The following is a 22,165-nucleotide window of genomic DNA, read 5'->3' on the forward strand; positions in this document are numbered from 1 at the left end:
TCTACCTCTACATTTAATTTAGAATCTAACTTAGAGACTTCTCAGAATAACTCTTATAATGTTTGGCATTTCCCTTCAATCATTATTAATCATGTTTTATACAGCGCAAGAGTTATTTAGTGCATGACAGGGATCATATACTACTGTTGCAGCAAAATTTGACTGCTCTAACAAGTGCAAGATTTTACATTTGCTGCAGCTATTTTGGGTTAATATGTTAGCGGTCATGAGAAGAGGCTATAGTGTACATACTTATTCATAGAAGTAACATTTGTGTGTTGAGTAATGGTATAGTATGTAGTAAGATGTTTAGTGGTTACTGGCTTCTGTCTGTTAACATTTTTTTAGGTGACCACCCACTGTGCAGTATTCCAATCGAAAATATTCTGGCAGTGGAGAAATTAGAAGAAGAGTCCTTCAAAATGAAAAATGTGAGTGCTGTCACCTCTTATTTCCTGTAAAGATTTTGCTCTTATCTAGAATTTCATTCATATCTGTTTCCTTCACTTTTGTAACAAGGCATTACAAGAACAGAGTCAATCAGAAAATCTACACAGCTATTTGTCTTTTGCAACCCCAGCAGACTTGGTATTATTATAGCCAGTTGAACTATGGCAAGTTGGCCCACATTGTGCATCCAATTCTTTTACAAACTGGTTCTTCTCTAGCCAATATAGTTAGACCATGGCTGATTACATAAAGCTTCATTTATTAAAGTTTGTTGCAGCATTTTCATACTACACTGTGGGACTGTTGAAAGCAATGCATCTCATGCAAACTGAGTACAAAGCCTCAGCTGCTCTGTAGCAGTTGCAATTCTTAAGACAGACTTAGATCTGCCAAGTGGAAATGTGTCTCCTGGGATCACTGGAGTTGCTGCAGTTTGAACATATTGGATGAGATTGAGTAAATGGCGCCCAAATTTGGACACAAAAATGAGTTCTGAGTGCTATTCTATAAACGGCGCTCCAAGTTGGACGCTGTTTATAGAGTAGCACTTAGTACTGGGTTAGGCGCAGATCTACCACATTCTATAATACTGCCCACATCATTAGTGAACACCCATGATCCGCTCATGGCCTGCCTCCTTTTTAGTTGCATGCTGAAAATTTTATGTGCGCATCTTTATAGAATAGCACCTAGCAAAATGCTCACATAAATGTTGCCAATTAGTTCCAGTAATTAACTGTTGGTGCCCAATTATTGGTGCTAATTGACTTGTTACTTGATGAAATTGTGCACACAAATTGGGCACATGCCCAAATTTGCACATGCAATTTTGAGCAGCATTTATAGAATTTGGGGGATTGTTAAGTTTGAGATCACATTCATATGTGATCAGTGGTGGGGGGGGGGGGGACAAAGTTATTATATACTGATAGCAGCAAATAGTGCTCTTCGACAGCATACATGGTTTGTATGTGATTTCCCCAAAGAGCAGATCATTTAAAGTTGTGCATGGGAATGAGTCCTTTCAGATAAGTTATAATTTCCTTTGCAAAGCAAAACTGAGTCAGGCACACAAACGGGTAACATCATCAGAACAAGGATAGGCCTTCTGCTCACTGATTTGAAATGGTTTGACATAAGGAATTGAAACAACTGATTATCTGCTGTTTTATGTTACAACGTGTATGTAAAAGCCAATGGTGGATCAAATGAGTATATGATAAAGAGCATTGTATTGTCGTGTGTGAATGCGACGTGAGAATGTGAGTTTCGAGGTTAGAGGTAATAAACAGGCATGCGTAATATAATAAAGAAATAAGTTTAAGATATTTAAGGTGTAAGGAGTACTTTGTGTAGACGATATTTTCCACAAGAACACAAAACAACTTAATTGAGATTCTGGTTTTGTTCTTAGTGTGGGAGAAAAATCCAGAGCTTGAACACCCATTCAGAAAGTCTGATTTCTCTCAGCTCAGAATATCTAGTGTTTCCATACCTCAGCTGGTTTGTACAGCATTCTCAAACAATCTAGCTTTGACCCTTAGACAATAAATCAATCTCTTTCGTACAGGGTTGTGAAGTCTGAGTCGGAAGCAATTTTGGATGGAGTCAGAGTTGGTAAAAATGTACTGACTCTGACTCCAGTTTCAAAATAATAAATCATTATAATATGTGGTAAATTTATAATTTTGTACTTATATTAAACATATTTTGTCCTGGGTGTAAAGATATATTTACTTCTACTTTAGATCTAACACAAACAATTTAAAGCCTGATATTAGTAGCAGTAGGAGTTGGAGTTGGACAGTAGACAAATAGGGGGTTTGCTCTATCAACTCCACAGCCCTGCTTTCAGAGCCTGGGATTTATCATCAACTTCGAGAAATCAACACACAAATTATGAATAACATTTCATTCCTAGGAACTATTCTGGACAAAATTCAAGTGAAAGCTTTTCTGTCACACAATTGATTACAAAACGTAGTTCTCCATGTTCACAACATCCACCACTCTATGGCAGTAACTGTCAGGGCTTACTTGTGGATATTAGGCCATATAGCGTGCTCACCTGAAAATGAGAGTCACAATGGGATCTTAAATTCCAATGGACTCAACATACTCAAACTCTTACAACTAAAATTGGTCAGTTTCACATCAGGCTTGTGCTGCAGTGGTGGATATCCAAATGCAACCTGCTCAGAAGCTCCCTTATATATCACTAGAATACCACCTTGTCCTCACAACAGCTGCTTCCAACACTGATTTGGTAAGCCCACCTCAGCTTTTGGCTGACTCAGGGTACTGGTAACAAGTTGGTGGTCTGTTCCCTATTGGTCATCCAGAGCTCTAAACAATCTTTTGCTGTCTCCAAATGTTCAACGTCATCTTCAGAATCACTAAATGTAATTCAAGTGGATAATCGAATTAACCATATTTTATGGTAGTGAACAAGGAGGAATGGAATTCCATTTGCTTACGCTGCAAAGCAACTTCGTGACTTTGTGATTCCAATCATATACAAATTCAAGCACTTTATATGACATCAGTGGTCTTTGGACCATGAACCCCACAGGTCATTTTTTAGGCCTGAGGAACTCCTAAAATAGACCTATTTTCAGCAGCAGTGGAATTTTCTTTTTTTTTTTTTTGTTACATTTGTACCCCACGCTTTCCCACTCATGGCAGGCTCAATGCGGCTTACATGGGGCAATGGAGGGTTAAGTGACTTGCCCAGAGTCACAAGGAGCTGCCTGTGCCTGAAGTGGGAATCGAACTCAGTTCCCCAGGACCAAAGTCCACCACCCTAACCACTAGGCCACTCCTCCACTCTCCTACCCCTCTGTTTGTTCCGTGCCCCCATTTCTAGATCAGCTGGTAAGGATAAAGGGAACTGGCACTGCTCAGCATTTATTCTCTTATTCCTCTCATAGCAAAGACCTTGCACGTTTCAAAAGTGATGTGGCACAATGATTCTAGGACTGTACTGACCTCATCAGAACTGGTTTTTCCTTCATCGAGATTTCAAAATATTTGCATCACTGATAATACAGAACAAAGACTCCCTTCTACATCTAAATCTCAAATCGCTAGTCAGGATAATATGGAAATGAAGTAGCATTTGGTTTCCAACCTAAGGCTATAGCACCCATATTAAAAGCACAACAAGAAAACCCTCAACTAGATGTACCAGATTATCCATCTGGTATTTAATTGAAGATCATGACACCATTTTGTGTCCTCCAAGTACCATACTGCAACTACCTGTACAATCTCTATCAACTGGGAATGCAAACATCCTTCATTATGTTACATCTCAGTACAGCAATAGGCTTCCAGCTTTACAATGTCCAGTTATTTCTCAATTCATGAATGGGTTTTTTCATGTCAAGCCACATATTCAGAAGACTGTGTCATGAGATCTCAGAGTTGTCCTTATTGTCTTAAAAGGGAAATGGGACTTGATATACTGCCATTCTGAGATTTTTGCAACTACATTCAAAACGGTTTACATATATTCAGGTACTTATTTTGTACCAAGGGCAATGGAGGGTTAAGTGAAGAACCGATTCAATCAGAAAATTTGCACAGCTATTTTTTTCAATACCAGAAGACTTGGTATTGTTATAACCAAATGAACTTTGGCAAATTGCCTCAAATCTTGCATCCAATTCTTTTACAAACAGACTTGTTTTCCTCTAGCCAGTAAAGTCAAACTCTGACAGACTGGAGCCATGGCAGTTAAAATGTCTCTCTGCTTCTCTAGATAGCACATGCAGAACAACTGCTTGGTCTTTAGTTCATGCCTTCAATTCACACTACTATTTGGACCAGTCTACGGTCAGAGACAGTGCATTCGGCTGAGTGGTGCTGGCCAACCTGTCTTTGTAAAAATGGCAACTCTCCCATCTTTCTTTATGACTTGGTGGCCCCTGGGCAGTGGGCAAGCTAAACCTAAATTGAGCAGCTCTGAGCTTGGCAGTCACCTACTCATGTGCCTGACCCAGTCCTGTTTGTCCACAAGAAAAGCATTGTTTCTCACATTTAACAAATGTTCTCCATATACAGCAGTATTGACCTGATGTATAATCCCTTTCATCTCCCCAAGAATTGCATTCCTCCCTGAGCAATGGAGCTAACTGAGGGTCTGCCGAGACCACTGTGTTCAGAAGGACCATGCATGCTCAGAACCTTACACCAGTTCTGCGCTCTGAGAGAGCTGTTCTGCAAATGTGTCACTGGATATCACCCACTTGTGTGCCTGATCAATCCTAATGTCTTCAGAAATCAATCATCTTTTACTGGTTAGAAAGTGTTTTCCACTGGGAAAACATGTTAGCTGAAATGTGATCTGTTTAACTGTGAACAATTTTCATGTGTGCTATTTCACAAAATCTAAGGTTATATTTTCTTATATAATAAAATAACTTGTATTCAATTATATTAATAATGACATTCTGTTGTGCAGATTTGTTTTGTAATTTGTTAAAAAAAATACATACTCTATTGGCCTGTTTATAAGATAAAGGCTTTTTTCACATTATGCCTTTTATAAAACCTATAATCATGGTCTAAACACCATCATCCCCCCACCTTCCCATTGAAGACTTCTCAGATACCCTAGCAGAGCCCATTCCCCACTGGAGCTGAAGAGTGTTGAGAGAAAGCACCAGTGTTGCTGAGCACACCAGGTCCAAGGACTATCATATGAGATCCTCACCTGGGCTGAAGAGTGCTGTACAGGAGACTTGGGTGGAGGAAGAAAAAGTAGACTTCTACTGTGCTCAATTATGTGAATGAGCAGCAAGTAAGGGTTTTTATATGAGGCAAGTCCAAATATGAGTGTCATCTTTTAATGGGGGTCATCTTATTATCTCAATTTGTGCAGCAGGTTTTCAAATGTGGTTGCAGTTTTGCTTGGTAGATCATAATTAGGGCTTCCATAAACCATTTATTTTTATATTTGGAGATTTGGAGCCTGTTGTGGCTCTTCAGCTGCTAACATGCTGACATCCTTCTGCCACCAGAATCTGCAGCAGAATGGTGGGTTTTACAGTTTCTGATAATATTACAGGAAAGTTTTGTCAGCACTTGGTTCTGAAATTAAAAACAGAGAAAGTGAGTTAGAAAATAGAGACATTAAAGGGTAGGAGTAAACAAGTGATGTCAACAGAAATAAAGTGAGCATCAAGTACAAGGTTCTTTTATCAGTTCCTTTCTTGTCTTGAAGTCCTGCTTGTTCGTAGTCAGGATCAGGTAAGGTAAGAGGCCTGCTGCTCATTTTGCTCCAGTGTAGTAAAAGAAATACAGATCCTGGATTCCTTTGAATTTTTTTTTCCTGCAACTTCAAATGACACCTCTGTTCTGGTCCAGAAAATAAAATTTCAGTAAGTGCTACTGTTAGCTCAGCAAATTGTTGCATTGCTGTCCTGCCACTAGACCAGGCTTGACCCCAGAGCTTTATGTCTGCTAAATGTGCCATGTTTCACTGCATCACGGAAGCATTTGATGCAGACGAATTATGGAAAACTACCTGGCAATGCCCTTAAAACTGCATCTGTCTTCTAAACCTTGAGCTGTTCTCTTCAGCACCAAATCTTTTTTGCAACTTTCTCTGTGAACTGACTGCAGAACCAGATTGTGCTGTTTCTGCAGAGTCCCTAGTTAGTCTCAGATCATATCTTTTATTGGTATTCATGGTCTCTGTTCTGTGCATTCTTCTTGCCCTTGAATGGAATGTAATTTGAAAAGCAGTTGCTTATTCCGGTATGCTAAGTATGGCAACAACCTCTTACAATGGTTGAAATTCTTGGCTTAGTTGAAGGCTTTTTTCTTCAGGAACAGGTGTTGTACATTGGCCACTTGAATATCCCATTGCACCACTTTACATCTCTTGTAAATTTTTATCATTGCTATTACTATTGTGGGCTGTTAATAATTTTGTACATTTCAGTTCAAAATTGTCTTTGAGGCGCATGGACATCACCTCTGCGTTAATGCAGGATTTCAGAAGACAGATCCTTTGTATGCTAATGAAAGTATCACTAGCCGTATACAGACTAAGCATGATTGTATGCTTCTCACAATCATATTACCACTGTAGCCAAACTAGAACTACAATTTTATAACATACACGCATGAGTACTGATCATGGCCAACTCCACCTATTCTCCACCTCCAGGAACACCTACAGATATATCTCACAAAGATAGGTGTCTGTGCGATACGAGCACATACTTCTGTGCGTATATACCCCCAGACAATTTAATTAGGCATGTAAAAATCAGTTCTACATGTATAAGTCACATACAAAATTGTATTGGATAAATGTATTTGAATATTAGGCTGAATAAAAATCGCAAACAAACCTCGTGCTGTCCTCACAGCTCCTGAGCTTCTGACCCAAGGTAGGTAACACCTTCAGTGAGAACACCACACTATGCCACAGCCCCAAACATCTACCACTACCTGCACTTGTAGCAGAGGGATCACTGTTCAAAAAGCTTTTTTCATTCAGGTAAACATGGGTTTAGTCATGTTAAAACCTGTAGAAATTATCATCTGTGCTTATATTAGTGAAGACACTGCACCACGATTGGTTGGTAGGCTGGATATCAGATACCAACACACAGAGGAAATAGTTGAGGGGGGGAGGCTGGGAACTAGTTCCCATCCCTTCCTGATTGTCTCTTCCTGGATCGTCTCTTCTTCCATCATTCCCCCACTGTGCTTAAGATAACTTCTCAGCAGCAACTCTTCTTCAGTAAGTAACTTTAGCACTGGGCCTTTTAGCACTTGCAAGGTGACAGGCCCTGCAGTGTCCGCCCCTTCCTCAGGCAAAGGCTTCCTGTCGCCTTGGAAATTAATATGAGGGGTGGGGCGTTATAAGGTCTTTCAGCCAGAAGCCTAGCCAGGTTTTGATATCAGGGAGAGCAGGCCTTTTGTAAAATAGGTGCCGGTACAAGGCTGAAGGGTCAATCCACATAAGCGTTACTTCATTCAAAGGCCATTTGGGAAGTGAGCATTCCCGCTAGCTGTTCCTCTGCTTTTAGCACAAAAATACTGGACAGACCAGCACTGAAGGTACTTACTGAAGAATAATTATTTCTACAGGACAAAGCAGAGATCAAAATATTTTAACTGTAGCAAAGCATATCAAAATTTGGCACTGGAGGCAGTTACCTTTGACTAAATCTGGGCCTGTTGATTGGTCAGTTACTCTTTTTAAGTGAATCTTTCTGAATTTTCAAAACAGACCTCATGCATTGGCTAACATAATCTCTGATTTTTTGTTTAAAACTAGCTGTTTTTATTCATTATAGATGTTTCAGGTAATTCAGCCAGAGCGAGCTCTGTACATACAGGCTAACAACTGTGTAGAGGCCAAGGACTGGATCGATATCCTCACCAAGGTCAGCCAGTGCAACAAGAAACGTCTCACTGTCTACCATCCATCTGCATTCCTTACTGGGCACTGGCTGTGCTGCAAAGTTAGCTCAGAGAATGCTCCCGGCTGCACTCCTTGCACTGGGTAAGGGACAAAATGTTATCGATTTAAGTTTTTACTCTCTCGTGACTGCAAGTTTGGAGTAACAATTAATTAGAGTCTTCAAAATGTCGACTTGCCTTTTTCTCAACTAATTTGCGTCATCTCATGTAGGTTATTTTGTAAAACATTCTCAATGTGTAAACCATGTTTAAGATGTGGAGGTGGCTATTATAAAAATCTTGCTGGTGTATGCAGTGTATAATTATGTGTTGACATTAGCATGACTTTTATTCATTATTGGAGGCAGCGTTTGGGCAGAGCTGAGGTTGAGCTGTGAGGTGTGTATATATTTTATGTAGTACATAAGTATTTGTATGAAGTGCACACTCACACACCTGCCTCAGAGCAGATGTACACATATGCACATCTGTTGCATTTATAAAATGGCATATTTTGATATTTTTATAGGTGCTCTGTTAAAAAATTACCCTCGTAGCATGGCCACGGCACTAACATAAGGAACCACCAACTCCTCCCCCCAGTACTCACATTCATTGCCCTCACCCCTGATCCATCCTCCTCCCACTCCTCAGGTCTAAAGATGTCATCAGCTGTTGGGACTTGGGGATCCCTGCCAGCTACACTGATGGTGTGCACAGCTGCTGGGAAGGCCTGAGCCAAAAGTAGATGGGCCCAGGTCCACCAGTGGCTGTGCCCCTGGTACCATCTCTCTAATTGAGTTATACAGGTTTTTGAAACACTATAAACCTGATTTGGGTTTTTTTTTTTTACGTAGGACATCTAGGTGGGAAAAGGGATATCCAAGTTAGGGCTTTCATACTTTCCCATGTATTAAAAAAAAAGGATCTGCTAAATTTGGGAATGCATGTGGAAATGCTAGCAAGTCCAGCAGGAAAGGTCATTTTAGTCATCACTCAGGGTTTTGCTTGTATGAGTGCTGATATTTACATGTGTAGGTGCTGATTTGGCAACCCACACATGTCAGCACTCACACATATAAGTTCCAGATTTTACAAAATAGCCAGCTAAGAAGATGAGCAATATAACTCTTTTAGGGAATTTTTAAGGGGGTTTAAACACCAGAGAGGTAAGCACAATGGCCCCTTCAATCACTGGTGCAAACCCCAGATCCAAATGAGCAGTTAGCCAACATACATGTCTGTTTCTGAGCAGGTATAAATGCCTGTCCATATTTTTCAAAGTATACCTTTATTACTACTGTAAAATTTGAAGTAAGTGTATGCTTTTCTAGCCCATCATACACATGTCCACAACATGCACCCTTCAAACCAATCCATACTGCATCTTTTTCATGTGTAAATGGCGGCTCTCAATGATTGCTGTTTACAAATATAAGGTTCTTGTCCAAACCTTCTAAAATGATCTCAGAAGAGTTTAATTCTTTAACAGGACCTTTAATTTCTTCCACAAGTAAATGCATAAGTTACACCAGTTGTTTTTCAAAAGGAAAGTATGCCCATGTTTTCTTATTAAAACAAAATTGCAGCACAGGCTGGCAGGGTTCCCCAAAGTCCATCAGCAGAAGCAGCCCTCTAACAGTGGTGTGGCAGTCGTCTTTTTTTTTTTTATGTTGGTTGCCACTTCTCGACCCCCCCCCCCCCCCCCCCAACACACACACGCATACTTAGTTTTTGCTAAACTGAGCATGTGTGGGAATGGCCATCCGCCCTTCATATACGTGAGGGGGTGGGCCTGCGTGACGGCAGCCCATGGAAAGCGCAGCTGACTGCCAGGCCACCAATAGAGAACTCCTTCTGCTGGCAAGGCTTGGGGATCTCTGCTAGCTCAGGTATTTGTGGGTCTCGAGGGGCAGGGATAAATTTTGTGCCTCCCCCTTTGGGCTAAGGCCCCTCCTAAAATTCAAGATCTAGCTACATGACTGCTTTGAAAATTTCCACATCAAACTAAATGGACTCATTTTACACCCACTGTTCAGTGTGCACAAACTTTGAGAAAATGTATGCACATAGTTCTGGCTGTCCAGAAGTATATGTATAAATCCAGACGCTGCCTGTGGGACTGCTTCTGCTCATTTCAGATAAAAGTGTTTGTGAAATGACATTACACACAGAGTTTTGTCCATATATAGGGGCCCTTTTACTAAGCTGCATTAAGCAGCTAGTGTGGATTTTACCATACAGTAGCTATTTACATGGACTGCACTAATGGCTACCGTGTGGTAAAATCAGCTAGTCAGGTAAAAGCTCACATTAACTGCTTAATACAGGTAGGATCTGGTCATGAGCCATTGGTGTTATGACTGCTGATAGTGCGACAACACATAATTCCTCCTCAAATGTCAAAAATTAGATAAAGCCATGGTGGTGGGTTAGCCAACTCCCAATTCCCCCCTCCCCACCACTAACCCCCCATCTGATCTCTGGAATTAGTATCCCCACCACCACAATCTCTACCCCCAACATGCCTATCCACTCTAACATTAGAACCCTTCCTAGGACTCACCCAGAGGTTCCCTTGTAGTCTTACTGGCATGGGACAGGAGTGGTCCCTCTTCACTCCCCAACACGCTCCGGTTTTCAGAATGGCACTGATGACCCCTACCAGTAGTCTCATGGTACTAGCACTAAGATTCACTCTTCCATATAAGAGGGACTGCTTCCATCCCATGTCACTAGACTGCCAGGTAACCCCCAAATGAATCCTGGTGGGGGGGGGGGGGTGTCAAGGTCTGTTTGGGGTGTGGGATCCTACCCCTTGTGTCAGGAAGTGGGAGATATGTGTCAATGGGCTCTCTTTCATGGGATGAGTCTCTATGCTGTATACCTTCCCGGCAAGGACAACTGTCTGGCGGACAGACTCAGTAGGGTATTGTAATTGCACGAATGATCTCTAAACATGGCATAGCCCGGAAGATCTTCCAATAGCGGGGCATTTCCTCAGTGGATCTTTTTGCCACTCAACAACAAGGTTCCTCAGTTCTGCTCCATGCTTGGTTCACCTGGCAGACTAGCATCAGATGCCTTTCTCCTACATTGGGGAAGAGGATTTCTGTATGCGTATCCTCCTTTCTCCGAGGACAAGCAGGCTGCTTGTTCTCACGACTGGGGGTGACGTCCGCGGCAGCCCCCACCAACCGGAAAAAAGCTTCGCGGGACGGTCGGCACGCAGGGCACGCCCACCGCGCATGCGCGGCCGTCTTCCCGCCCGTGCGCGACCGCTCCCGCCAGTTCCTTTTTTTCCGCGTCTGGAGAGAGTCGTGCCCGCCGCTCTCTCTGATTCAGCCGCCGGATTTTCGATCGCGTTTACGCCGATCGTGCTTTTCTTTGTTTATTTCGGTTTAGTACCGTCCGGTTTCTTTTTAAAAAAAAAAAAAAAAAAGAAACCCTGCGCGTGTGGAGCACGCGCTCCCTTTTTTCCCTCGCTTCCAGCGGGGACGCTGCGTTGCGGCCTAGTGGCCGCACGGTCGTTTTCCTTTTCGTGGTGTGATCTCAGCCACCATTGACGACTTTGACTTCGCCGACGCGATTTTTCCGTCGATGTCCTCGAAGGTCCCGAGTGGATTTAAAAAGTGTGGTCGCTGCGGCCGGCCGATCTCGCAGACCGACACCCACGCTTGGTGCCTCCAGTGCCTCGGGCCGGAGCACAATATCAAGTCGTGTTCTCTGTGGCTCGGTCTCCGGAAACGGACTCAGGTTGCGAGGCAAGTTCTGCGGGACCGTCTTTTTGGAACTTGCGCCGGCCCCTCGACGTCGACCTCGAAGGCATCGGTATCGACGCCCGGCCCTTCGGTACCGGTATCGATGCCCGAGACATCGGCACCGATGGCAGCGACCCCAGGAGAACAGGTCCCGTCGGCCCGCCGGTCCTCCGGTGAGAGTGGGGGTGAGAGGCCGCGTGGGCAGTCGGCCCCGGTCACTCCCTCAACTCGTGGGCCACGGGACCGAACCCTGTCTGACCCGGTACCTCGAGACCGAGGGGGATCGACCTCCTCCTCCTCCATGCCTTCCGGCGCCGGTGACGGGCATCGTAAGAAAGATAAGAAGCGTCGTCACCGGTCACCATCGGTGCATCCGGATATCGGAGAGGAGGCGACGCCGAAGCGTCATCGTCGAGAGGAGAGGTCTCCGTCGGTTGTGGAGGTACCGACGCGTCGGGGTTCCGGCACCTCGGTGCCGTCTCCTGGCCCCCAGCAGCTTCTGGCGCCGACACCCCTACCGGCCCCACCGCCTTTCCCGGCAGCGGGCCTGGACGAGTGCCTCAGAGCCATCCTTCCGGGGATCCTGGAAGGGCTGATGCGCCAGGCTGTGCCGGCGCCGGGGGTGCTTGCACCCTCAGCGCCGATGACTGTGGCGCCGGCGAGCTCTGGCGCCGGGGCCGTCGACACCGCCGCCGCTTGCGGTGCCGGTCTCGACCGCCACGCAGGTGGAGTCCCCGTCGACGTCGATGGAGGGAGCTCCGTCCCCGCCGGCGCGGGAGTCCACCGCTCGACGACACCGAGACCTTGGTGCCTCGACGTCGAGCCGGGCCCGGTTCAGGACTCAGCTACATGAGCTTATGTCCGACACCGAGGATGAGGACTCGTGGGGGGAAGAGGAGGACCCTAGATATTTCTCCTCAGAGGAGTCTATGGGCCTTCCCTCGGACCCCACGCCTTCACCGGAGAGGAAACTCTCACCTCCTGAGAGCCTCTCCTTTGCCTCCTTTGTGCGGGATATGTCTATTAGCATTCCCTTCCCCGTGGTCTCTGTGGAAGAGCCGAGGGCCGAGATGCTCGAGGTCCTCGACTATCCATCACCACCTAGAGAGTCCTCCACGGTGCCGCTGCACAATGTCCTTAAGGAGACGCTGCTTCGGAACTGGGTGCGACCATTAACTAACCCCACCATTCCCAAGAAAGCAGAGTCCCAGTACAGGATCCACTCCGACCCAGAGCTAATGCGGCCACAATTGCCCCATGACTCAGCGGTCGTGGATTCTGCTCTCAAGAGGGCACGGAGTTCGAGGGATACCGCCTCGGCGCCACCGGGGCGGGAGTCTCGCACTCTGGACTCGTTTGGGAGGAAGGCCTACCAATCCTCCATGCTCGTGACCCGCATCCAATCATACCTGCTCTATATGAGCATTCACATGCGGACCTATGTGCAGCAACTGGCGGACCTGGTCGAGAAGCTCCCGCCGGAGCAGTCCAGGCCTTATCAGGAGGTGGTCAGGCAGCTGAAGGCGTGCAGAAAGTTCCTGTCCAGGGGTATCTATGACACCTGTGACGTGGCATCTCGTGCTGCGGCCCAAGGTATAGTGATGCGCAGGCTCTCATGGCTGCGTGCCTCTAACCTGGACAACCGCACCCAGCAGAGACTGGCCGACGTCCCTTGCCGGGGGGATAACATTTTCGGTGAGAAGGTCGAGCAGATGGTGGACCAACTGCATCAGCGGGAAACTGCTCTCGACAAGCTCTCCCACCGGGCGCCTTCAGCATCCACCTCCGCAGGTGGACGTTTTTCCCGGGCCCGGCAGGCTGCACCCTATTCTTTTGCGAAGCGTAGGTACAACCAGCCGGCCCGAAGGCCTCGCCAGGCACAGGGACAGCCCCAGCGCGCTCGTTCTTGTCAACAGCGTGCGCCTAAGCAGCCCCCCGCGCCTCCACAGCAAAAGCCGGGGACGGGCTTTTGACTGGATCCACGGGAACATAGCCGCCCTACAAGTGTCCGTACCGGACGATCTGCCGGTCGGAGGGAGGTTAAAATTTTTTCACCAAAGGTGGCCTCTCATAACCTCCGACCAGTGGGTTCTCCAAATAGTGCGGTGCGGATACGCCCTGAATTTGGCCTCCCTGCCTCCAAATTGTCCTCCGGGAGCTCAGTCTTTCAGCTCCCATCACAAGCAGGTACTTGCAGAGGAACTCTCCGCCCTTCTCAGCGCCAATGCGGTCGAGCCCGTACCACCCGGGCAGGAAGGGCAGGGATTCTATTCCAGGTACTTCCTTGTGGAAAAGAAAACAGGGGGGATGCGTCCCATCCTAGACCTGAGAGGCCTGAACAAATTCCTGGTCAAAGAAAAGTTCAGGATGCTTTCCTTGGGCACCCTTCTGCCAATGATTCAGAAAAACGATTGGCTATGTTCCCTGGATTTAAAGGACGCATATACTCACATACCGATACTGCCAGCTCACAGACAGTATCTCAGATTCCGCCTGGGCGCACGGCACTTTCAGTATTGTGTGCTGCCCTTTGGGCTCGCCTCTGCCCCACGAGTGTTTACCAAGTGCCTCGTGGTGGTAGCGGCCTACCTACGCAAGCTGGGAGTGCACGTGTTCCCATATCTCGACGATTGGCTGGTCAAGAACACCTCGGAGGCAGGAGCCCTCCGGTCCATGCAGTGCACTATTCAGCTTCTGGAGCTGCTGGGGTTTGTGATAAATTACCCAAAGTCCCATCTCCAGCCAACCCAGTCTCTGGAATTCATAGGAGCTCTGCTGAATACCCATACGGCTCAGGCCTACCTTCCCGAAGCGAGGGCCACCAATCTCCTGGCCCTGGCTTCGCAGACCAGAGCGTCTCAGCAGATCACAGCTCGGCAGATGTTGAGACTTCTGGGTCATATGGCCTCCACAGTTCATGTGACTCCCATGGCTCGTCTTCACATGAGATCTGCTCAATGGACCCTAGCTTCCCAGTGGTTCCAAGCCACCGGGAATCTAGAAGATGTCATCCGCCTCTCCACCAGTTGCCGCACTTCACTGCTCTGGTGGACCATCCGGACCAATTTGACACTGGGACATCCATTTCAAATTCCACAGCCCACGAAAGTGTTGACGACGGATGCATCTCGCCTGGGGTGGGGAGCTCATGTCGATGGGCTTCACACCCAGGGTCTGTGGTCCCTCCAGGAAAAGGATCTGCAGATCAACCTCCTGGAGCTCCGAGCGATCTGGAACGCACTGAAGGCTTTCAGAGATCGGCTGTCCTGCCAAATTATCCAAATTCGGACAGACAATCAGGTTGCAATGTATTACGTCAACAAGCAGGGGGGCACCGGATCTCGCCCCCTGTGTCAGGAGGCCGTCGGGATGTGGCGTTGGGCGTGTCGGTTCGGCATGCTCCTCCAAGCCACGTACCTGGCAGGCGTAAACAACAGTCTGGCAGACAGACTGAGCAGAGTCATGCAACCGCACGAGTGGTCGCTCCACGCCAGAGTGGTACGCAAGATCTTCCGAGAGTGGGGCACCCCCTCGGTGGACCTTTTCGCCTCTCAGACCAACCACAAGCTGCCTCTGTTCTGTTCCAGACTTCAGGCACACGGCAGGCTAGCGTCGGACGCTTTTCTCCTCCATTGGGGGACCGGCCTCCTGTATGCTAATCCTCCCATACCTTTGGTGGGGAAGACCTTACTGAAGCTCAAGCAAGACCGCGGCACCATGATTCTGATAGCGCCCTTTTGGCCCCGTCAGATATGGTTCCCTCTTCTTCTGGAGTTGTCCTCCGGGGAACCGTGGAGATTGGAGTGTTTTCCGACTCTCATCTCGCAGAACGACGGAGCGTTGCTGCACCCCAACCTTCAGTCCCTGGCTCTCACGGCCTGGATGTTGAGGGCGTAGACTTCACTGCGTTGGGTCTGTCTGAGGGTGTCTCCCGTGTCTTGCTTGCCTCTAGGAAGGATTCCACTAAAAAGAGTTACTTTTTCAAGTGGAGGAGGTTTGTCGTGTGGTGTGAGAGCAAGGCCCTAGAACCTCGTTCTTGCCCTGCACAGAACCTGCTTGAATACCTTCTGCACTTATCAGAGTCTGGCCTCAAGACCAACTCAGTAAGGAATCACCTTAGTGCGATTAGTGCTTACCATTATCGTGTGGAAGGTAAAGCCATCTCTGGAGAGCCTTTAGTCGTTTGATTCATGAGAGGCTTGCTTTTGTCAAAGCCCCCTATCAAGCCTCCTACTGTGTCATGGGATCTCAACGTCGTCCTCACCCAGCTGATGAGACCTCCTTTTGAGCCACTGAATACCTGCCATCTGAAGTACTTGACCTGGAAGGTCATTTTCTTGGTGGCAGTTACTTCCGCTCGTAGGGTCAGTGAGCTTCAAGCTCTAGTAGCTCATGCTCCATATACCAAATTTCATCACAACAGAGTAGTGCTCCGTACCCACCCAAAGTTCCTGCCGAAGGTGGTGTCAGAGTTCCATCTTAACCAGTCAATTGTCTTGCCAACATTCTTTCCCAGGCCGCATACCCGCCCTGCTGAACGTCAGTTGCACACATTGGACTGCAAGAGAGCATTGGCCTTCTACTTGGAGCGGACACAGCCCAACAGACAGTCCGCCCAATTGTTTATTTCTTTCGACCCTAACAGGCTAGGGGTCGCTGTCGGGAAACGCACCATCTCCAATTGGCTAGCAGATTGCATTTCCTTCACTTACGCCCAGGCTGGGCTGACTCTTGAGGGTCATGTCACGGCTCATAGAGTCAGAGCCATGGCAGCGTCGGTGGCCCACTTGAAGTCAGCCACTATTGAAGAGATCTGCAAGGCTGCGACGTGGTCATCTGTCCACACATTCACATCTCATTACTGCCTCCAGCAGGATACCCGACGCGACAGTCGGTTCGGGCAGTCGGTGCTGCAGAATCTGTTTGGGGTGTAAATCCAACTCCACCCTCCAGGACCCGAATTTATTCTGGTCAGGCTGCACTCTCAGTTAGTTGTTCTTCGTAGGTCAATTTCTGTTGTACCCTCGCCGTTGCGAGGTTCAATTGACCTGGGTTCTTGTTTTGAGTGAGCCTGAGAGCTAGGGATACCCCAGTCGTGAGAACAAGCAGCCTGCTTGTCCTCGGAGAAAGTGAATGATACATACCTGTAGCAGGTGTTCTCCAAGGACAGCAGGCTGATTGTTCTCACCTACCCTCCCTCCTCCCCTTTGGAGTTGTGTGTTTCCTCTTTTGCTAGTCATTCAACTGGCGGGAGCGGTCGCGCACGGGCGGGAAGACGGCCGCGCATGCGCGGTGGGCGTGCCCTGCGTGCCGACCGTCCCGCGAAGCTTTTTTCCGGTTGGTGGGGGCTGCCGCGGACGTCACCCCCAGTCGTGAGAACAATCAGCCTGCTGTCCTCGGAGAACACCTGCTACAGCTATGTATCATTCACTATACCTCTGATAGGAAGACCTTACTGAAACTCAGGCAAGACTAAGGCACCATGATACTGATCGCTCCCCATTGGCTGTGACAGATATGGTTCCTTTTTTTTTCTGGAGTTGTCTTCAGAAGATCCATGGAGAGACTGTTTTCAGACCCTCATCACGCAGAATGAGGGGTCCCTTCTGCATCCCATCCTCCAATCTCTGGCTCTCATGGCTTGGATTTTGAGGGTGTAGAACTTGAATCCCTCGGATTGGCTGAGAGTGTCTTGTGGGCTTCCAGGAAATACTGCACTAAGAGGTGTTAACTTTCAAATGGAGAAGGTTTGCCGTCTGGTGTGAGGGCAAGGCCTTAGATCCCTTCTCATGTCCTACACAAAAACTGCTTGAGTACCTCCTGCACCTCTCTGAGTCTTGTTTGAAAACCAACTCTATAAGGGTTCATCTTAGTGCACTTGATGCTTATCATCAGCGTGTAGGAGGCAAGTCCATCTCTGTACAACCTTTAGTTGTTCACTTCATGAGAGGTTTGTTGTTGATAAAGTCCCGTACCAAACCTCCAGTTGTGTCATGGGATCTCAACATAGTCCGCACCCAGCTGATGAGAGCTCCTTTTGAGCCTCTACATACCTGCCATCTGAAGTTTTTGACCTGGAAAGTTGTATTTCTGGTGGCGGTCACTACAGCTCCCTGAATCAGTGAGATCCAGTCCCTAGTAGCTCACAATTTCATCACAATAGAGTAGTCCTCCATACAAACCCCAAGTTCCTTCCTAAGGTCATGTTGGAGTTCCATCTTAACCAGTCAGTTGTTCTTCCAACATTTTTCCCCAGACCTCATGCCCATCCTGGCGAAAGTGTACTTCATACTTTAGACTGCAAGCCAGCCTTAGCCTTCTATCTAGAGCGGACCAAAGCCCATAAACAGTCCACCTAGCTTTTCATTTCTTTTGACCCCAACTGGTTAGGGGTGGCCATCGGCAAACGCACACTTTTAAATTGGATTGCAGACTCCTTTGCTTATGCCCAGGCTGGGCTGACTCTTGAGGGACATGTCATGGCTCATAATGTCAGAGCCATGGCTGCATCGGTAGCCCACTGAAGATCAGCCTCCAAGGAGGAGATTTGCAAGGCTGCAATGTGGTCTTCAGTCCACACATTCACATCCCACTAGTGTTTGGATCAGTACACTCAACGCAACAGTCGGTTTGGACAGGCAGTTCTACAGAATTTATTTGGTGTCTAGAATCCAACTTCACCCTCCTAGGCCCTGTTTTATTCTGTTCCAGGCTGCACCTACACAGCTAGTATGTATATAGTTTCAGATTCATGAGACTCCATTATCCTAGTTTTCTTGTTTTCGGTGAGCCTGGGTAGCTAGGATTCCCTCATGTGAGAGTAACGCGGCCTGCTTGTCCTCGGAGAAAGCAAAGATACTTACCTATAGCTGGTGTTCTCTGAGGACAGCAGGCCACTTATTCTCACATACCCTCCCACCTCCGGTAGAAGTTGTTTTTGGTTGTAATCTTTATGCTTTTCACCTGACTGAGGGACCTGCGCTCAAGCGTTGGGTGGGAAGGTACCCAATACATGCATGGCGGGACACTGCTAGAAATTTCTTTAGTGCTAACAATTCAGCATCCTCACCAGGGCTCTGTCGAATGACATCCTTGGAGAACACCAGCTAGAGGTAAAAGTATCTTTGCTATATAAGACACCTGCAAGCTTAAAGGCTATTGAAGTGGTGTACATTCAGGTATAATAGGTATTTGTCAGGTCCTGGAGGGATCACATTTACAAAAAAAAAAAAAAAGGACCTATAGTGGGGTTTGAAGCTGTGTCACATGGTGTACACTCCACTGAACTAAGCACTATGCTACTCCTCTGTTCTTCAGGGACATCTATGTGGCCATATTTTTGAAAATGATACCAGACTGACATTTGTGTCCCTGGTTTTTTGTTGCTCAAAAGTTGGTCATTTCACTTTGGAAAATGGCTATTCATTTTGGATGTTTTCAATGCAAAAATGTCCATCTTACAGCCATAATTGAAGAGGACATCTAGACATTTGATTTTGGTTGTGAGGTGGCTAGTTTTTTGGGACATTATGAGCAGGATGATTTTTATTTTGACTTATGACTTTTTTTGAAAATGCCCCTCCAGATATCTAAATGTTTGACCCTCCTCTGTGAACACCCATTTGTATTTACACATTGTGTGAGTTGTGCATGTAAAATATAGCATAGCACTTAGTGCTCAACTAGCACCCACATAAATGTTCATCCACCCGCATGAATGGTACTATTCTGTAAATGTAAGCATGCAATTGGCATATTAATTTGGCTGCCAAGTTATAGAATGAGGGTGTATGTTCCTGCCCCATGTGCGAAATACAAGGCAGATGCTGGGCAAACCCCCTGCATTTACCATGCAGTCTGTACTTAGCTCTTTTACTAAAGTGTGATCAGTTCAAACCCCTACTGCAATTTAGTGAAAAAGCCCATAATTTGGGTAGTTTTAAATGAAGCCATTTCTGCACATAAACCTCTGTTTTACGTGCTGTAGCATTTTAAAATTACCCCCTTAATTATTGTGATGAAACAGTGGATTTCTCTAAGCCTGAAAACTGTATTATTTCAAGAAGTGTATTTCTCCTAATTGGCCAGCAGATGGTGCTTGTTTTGAGTTTTGAAGCTGTTGCAGAAAAAGACTTTCTCTTTTCCAGTTTAAGCTTACGGAAAGGCAATCTGCAGTACCATTGGCCAGACACTTTCAAAGTTGATGCCCTTGGGCTCTTAATGGCTCTGGACTTCAAATCTAGCCAGGAGGTACTAGATTTTTCTTTAATCTCAGTGTTGGGGAACAGAGGAGAAACATCTCTGTTCTGAGATCCTGTTCAAGGCTTGTGAACAGTTAAGTTCCCTCTGTCCTGAGATAAAGTTTTCAAGGCTTGTGAACAGTTAAGTTCCTGAACTCCCCAGGTGCTACCCAGGTAGTAACAAGTGTTAGTTTTAATGTTATTCCTTGTTTTGATTATCTGTTGTTGTTGCTTGCTTTACTTTTCTGTTGTTGTTTTTTTTTTTTTCCAAACATTTACTGTTCAACTTTTTCATGATAATAAACCTAAAGTTTATTAGTTCTGCTGTTGTGGACTAAGAATCCTGGTTTGTGTTTCTGGATTTCTGAGTGCTTTCTAGAAACTGGGGGATCCCTGGAGTGTGGCCCTAGTATCCTAGAAATAACCGGGGAAGAACTTGAGAGTGGGAGACTCGCTCAGAGGCAAGCAGGATCCAGTCGGTGGGAAGAGGATGCAGTGTAAAGGACGTGCACAGCTGCAGGTGGCCGCAGGGTTAACCCCAGGCGGGTGCTAGGTGTTTTGTGACAATTATAAAGAATATCAACCTTGTACATTAGTATGTATTCAGAGAAAAGAATTCTTTCCTGCCTAGTATGAGCTGATATATTTTAACATATTTCATTTGTAGTATTTATCTGCTTGAATAGTATTAGTATGTTAGTTTCAAAGAGACATTTGTTTTTATTTATTTTAACTTTGTTCCAAACATTGTACCTTCTGCCTGTTTCCATAGAGGCCTTCCAGCAAACATACAGCTAGTGATAGACGGAGACAGAGAAACAGAACGGATCTACTCTCTGTATAACACATATATAATTAAGCTAGAGAAAATGCAAGGTACGTGTAAAGGGGAAGGTGTGGATTCCAGTTGAACTTGAGTAAGAAAAAGTATCCTTATATATAGGAGAAGATGTTTGTGATTTAAATGGCATCAAGGAATTGTTGAAAATATTCCCTTTTTTTGCATTAACGTATATAAAAAAAAAACCTTCCCTCGGTTTTCATAACTGACTTTGTGGAAGAAGATAGATTTGTCTTTGGTAAGGGATTTGATATACTGCCTTTCTGTGGTACGACCAAAGCAGTTTACATATATTATATGCAGGTACTTTCTCTGTCCTTAGCGGGTTCACATTAGAATAGTGTTTGACACCTATCCGGTGACTAACCTTTGGGAGCCATACTTACATCTGCTAAAAGCAGGTGTAACTGCTGGCTCCCAACTTAAGCGTGCTTTCTGCAAATTCTGTAAATCCGCATGCAACTTTTTGGAATGCCCTCACATGCCCCTGGGCATGCCCTCTTTTCAGATATGTGTGATTGAAGTTAAGTGTCATACCTTATAGAATAGGGTGCAGCAAGATGCACATGCAAATTTTTAAGACTGCCAATTAACAATTGGTTGATAGTACCTAATTATTGATGTTTCCGAGCTCATTAGTCAGTTTATGTGCACATGCATTTCTGATGCGAACACAAAGTTGAGCACGGCAATTTTGGCACAATATATGGAATCCGGGGGTGAGAGTACAAAGCTCACTGGTGATTCTAAACCATAGTTTCTAACTTGTCCATGAAGCGTAATTGTATTGTCAATTAAAACTAAGCCATCCCGTTTGCAAATATTTTATTACCAGCACACAGCTAAGTCTATTAAATTTAATCTGCTGTCTCTACATCATAAATGCCATAAATAAAATAAATAAAAATAAAATAAAAGAGGTTTATAAGGAGTGAGCAGAACTGTTCTGTTCACACCTTGTTATCAGAGGACAAATATGTTTCCCATCCTGCCCTCTAAAACAGTCTTCTCTCTTTGTCCTCAGAGGCGTGCGGGAGCAAATCAGTTTACGATGGACCGGAACAGGAAGAGTATTCAACTTTCCTCATCGATGACCCACAGGAGACCTATAAGACACTAAGGCAAATCCTAGCAGCTGTTCGAACTTTAGAACAGGAACATGCCCAGTATAGGCGGGACAAGTTTAAGAAGACAAAGTATGGAAGTCAGTAAGTACTTGTGAGACTCCTGGGAGCAGGTGATCAAAAGCAAACGCAGGTGCTAGAGGTCAATAGCACCCCACTAGTGCCCACGTTTGCTTCTGCCCAGTGATTATATCTGGCCAGTGTGTGAAACAACGTGCTCACCAGCTCTTATCACTAATTGCATGCAGATGCATGCAAATGAGGGTCTTCTGCACTCCTCCCTAATGATCACCGGGTAGCAGGCCAAACAGCGGCGCTGCTTCT

General features: G+C 46.0%; 1 protein-coding gene across 1 annotated transcript in view; it reads left to right on the top strand.

Moving 5' to 3' along the window:
• RASA3 (RAS p21 protein activator 3) overlaps nucleotides 1-22,165 on the top strand; it is a 615,753-nt gene that overhangs the window by 588,484 nt on the left and 5,104 nt on the right. The window contains exons 20-23 of the mRNA XM_030201492.1: nucleotides 349-431; nucleotides 7,770-7,978; nucleotides 20,649-20,752; nucleotides 21,742-21,925. Coding sequence (XP_030057352.1) covers nucleotides 349-431; nucleotides 7,770-7,978; nucleotides 20,649-20,752; nucleotides 21,742-21,925 — 580 coding nt within the window. The remainder of the gene's footprint in view (nucleotides 1-348; nucleotides 432-7,769; nucleotides 7,979-20,648; nucleotides 20,753-21,741; nucleotides 21,926-22,165) is intronic.

Source organism: Microcaecilia unicolor, chromosome 4 (assembly GCF_901765095.1).
Source record: "Microcaecilia unicolor chromosome 4, aMicUni1.1, whole genome shotgun sequence".
In the NCBI taxonomy this organism is placed as follows: domain Eukaryota; kingdom Metazoa; phylum Chordata; class Amphibia; order Gymnophiona; family Siphonopidae; genus Microcaecilia; species Microcaecilia unicolor.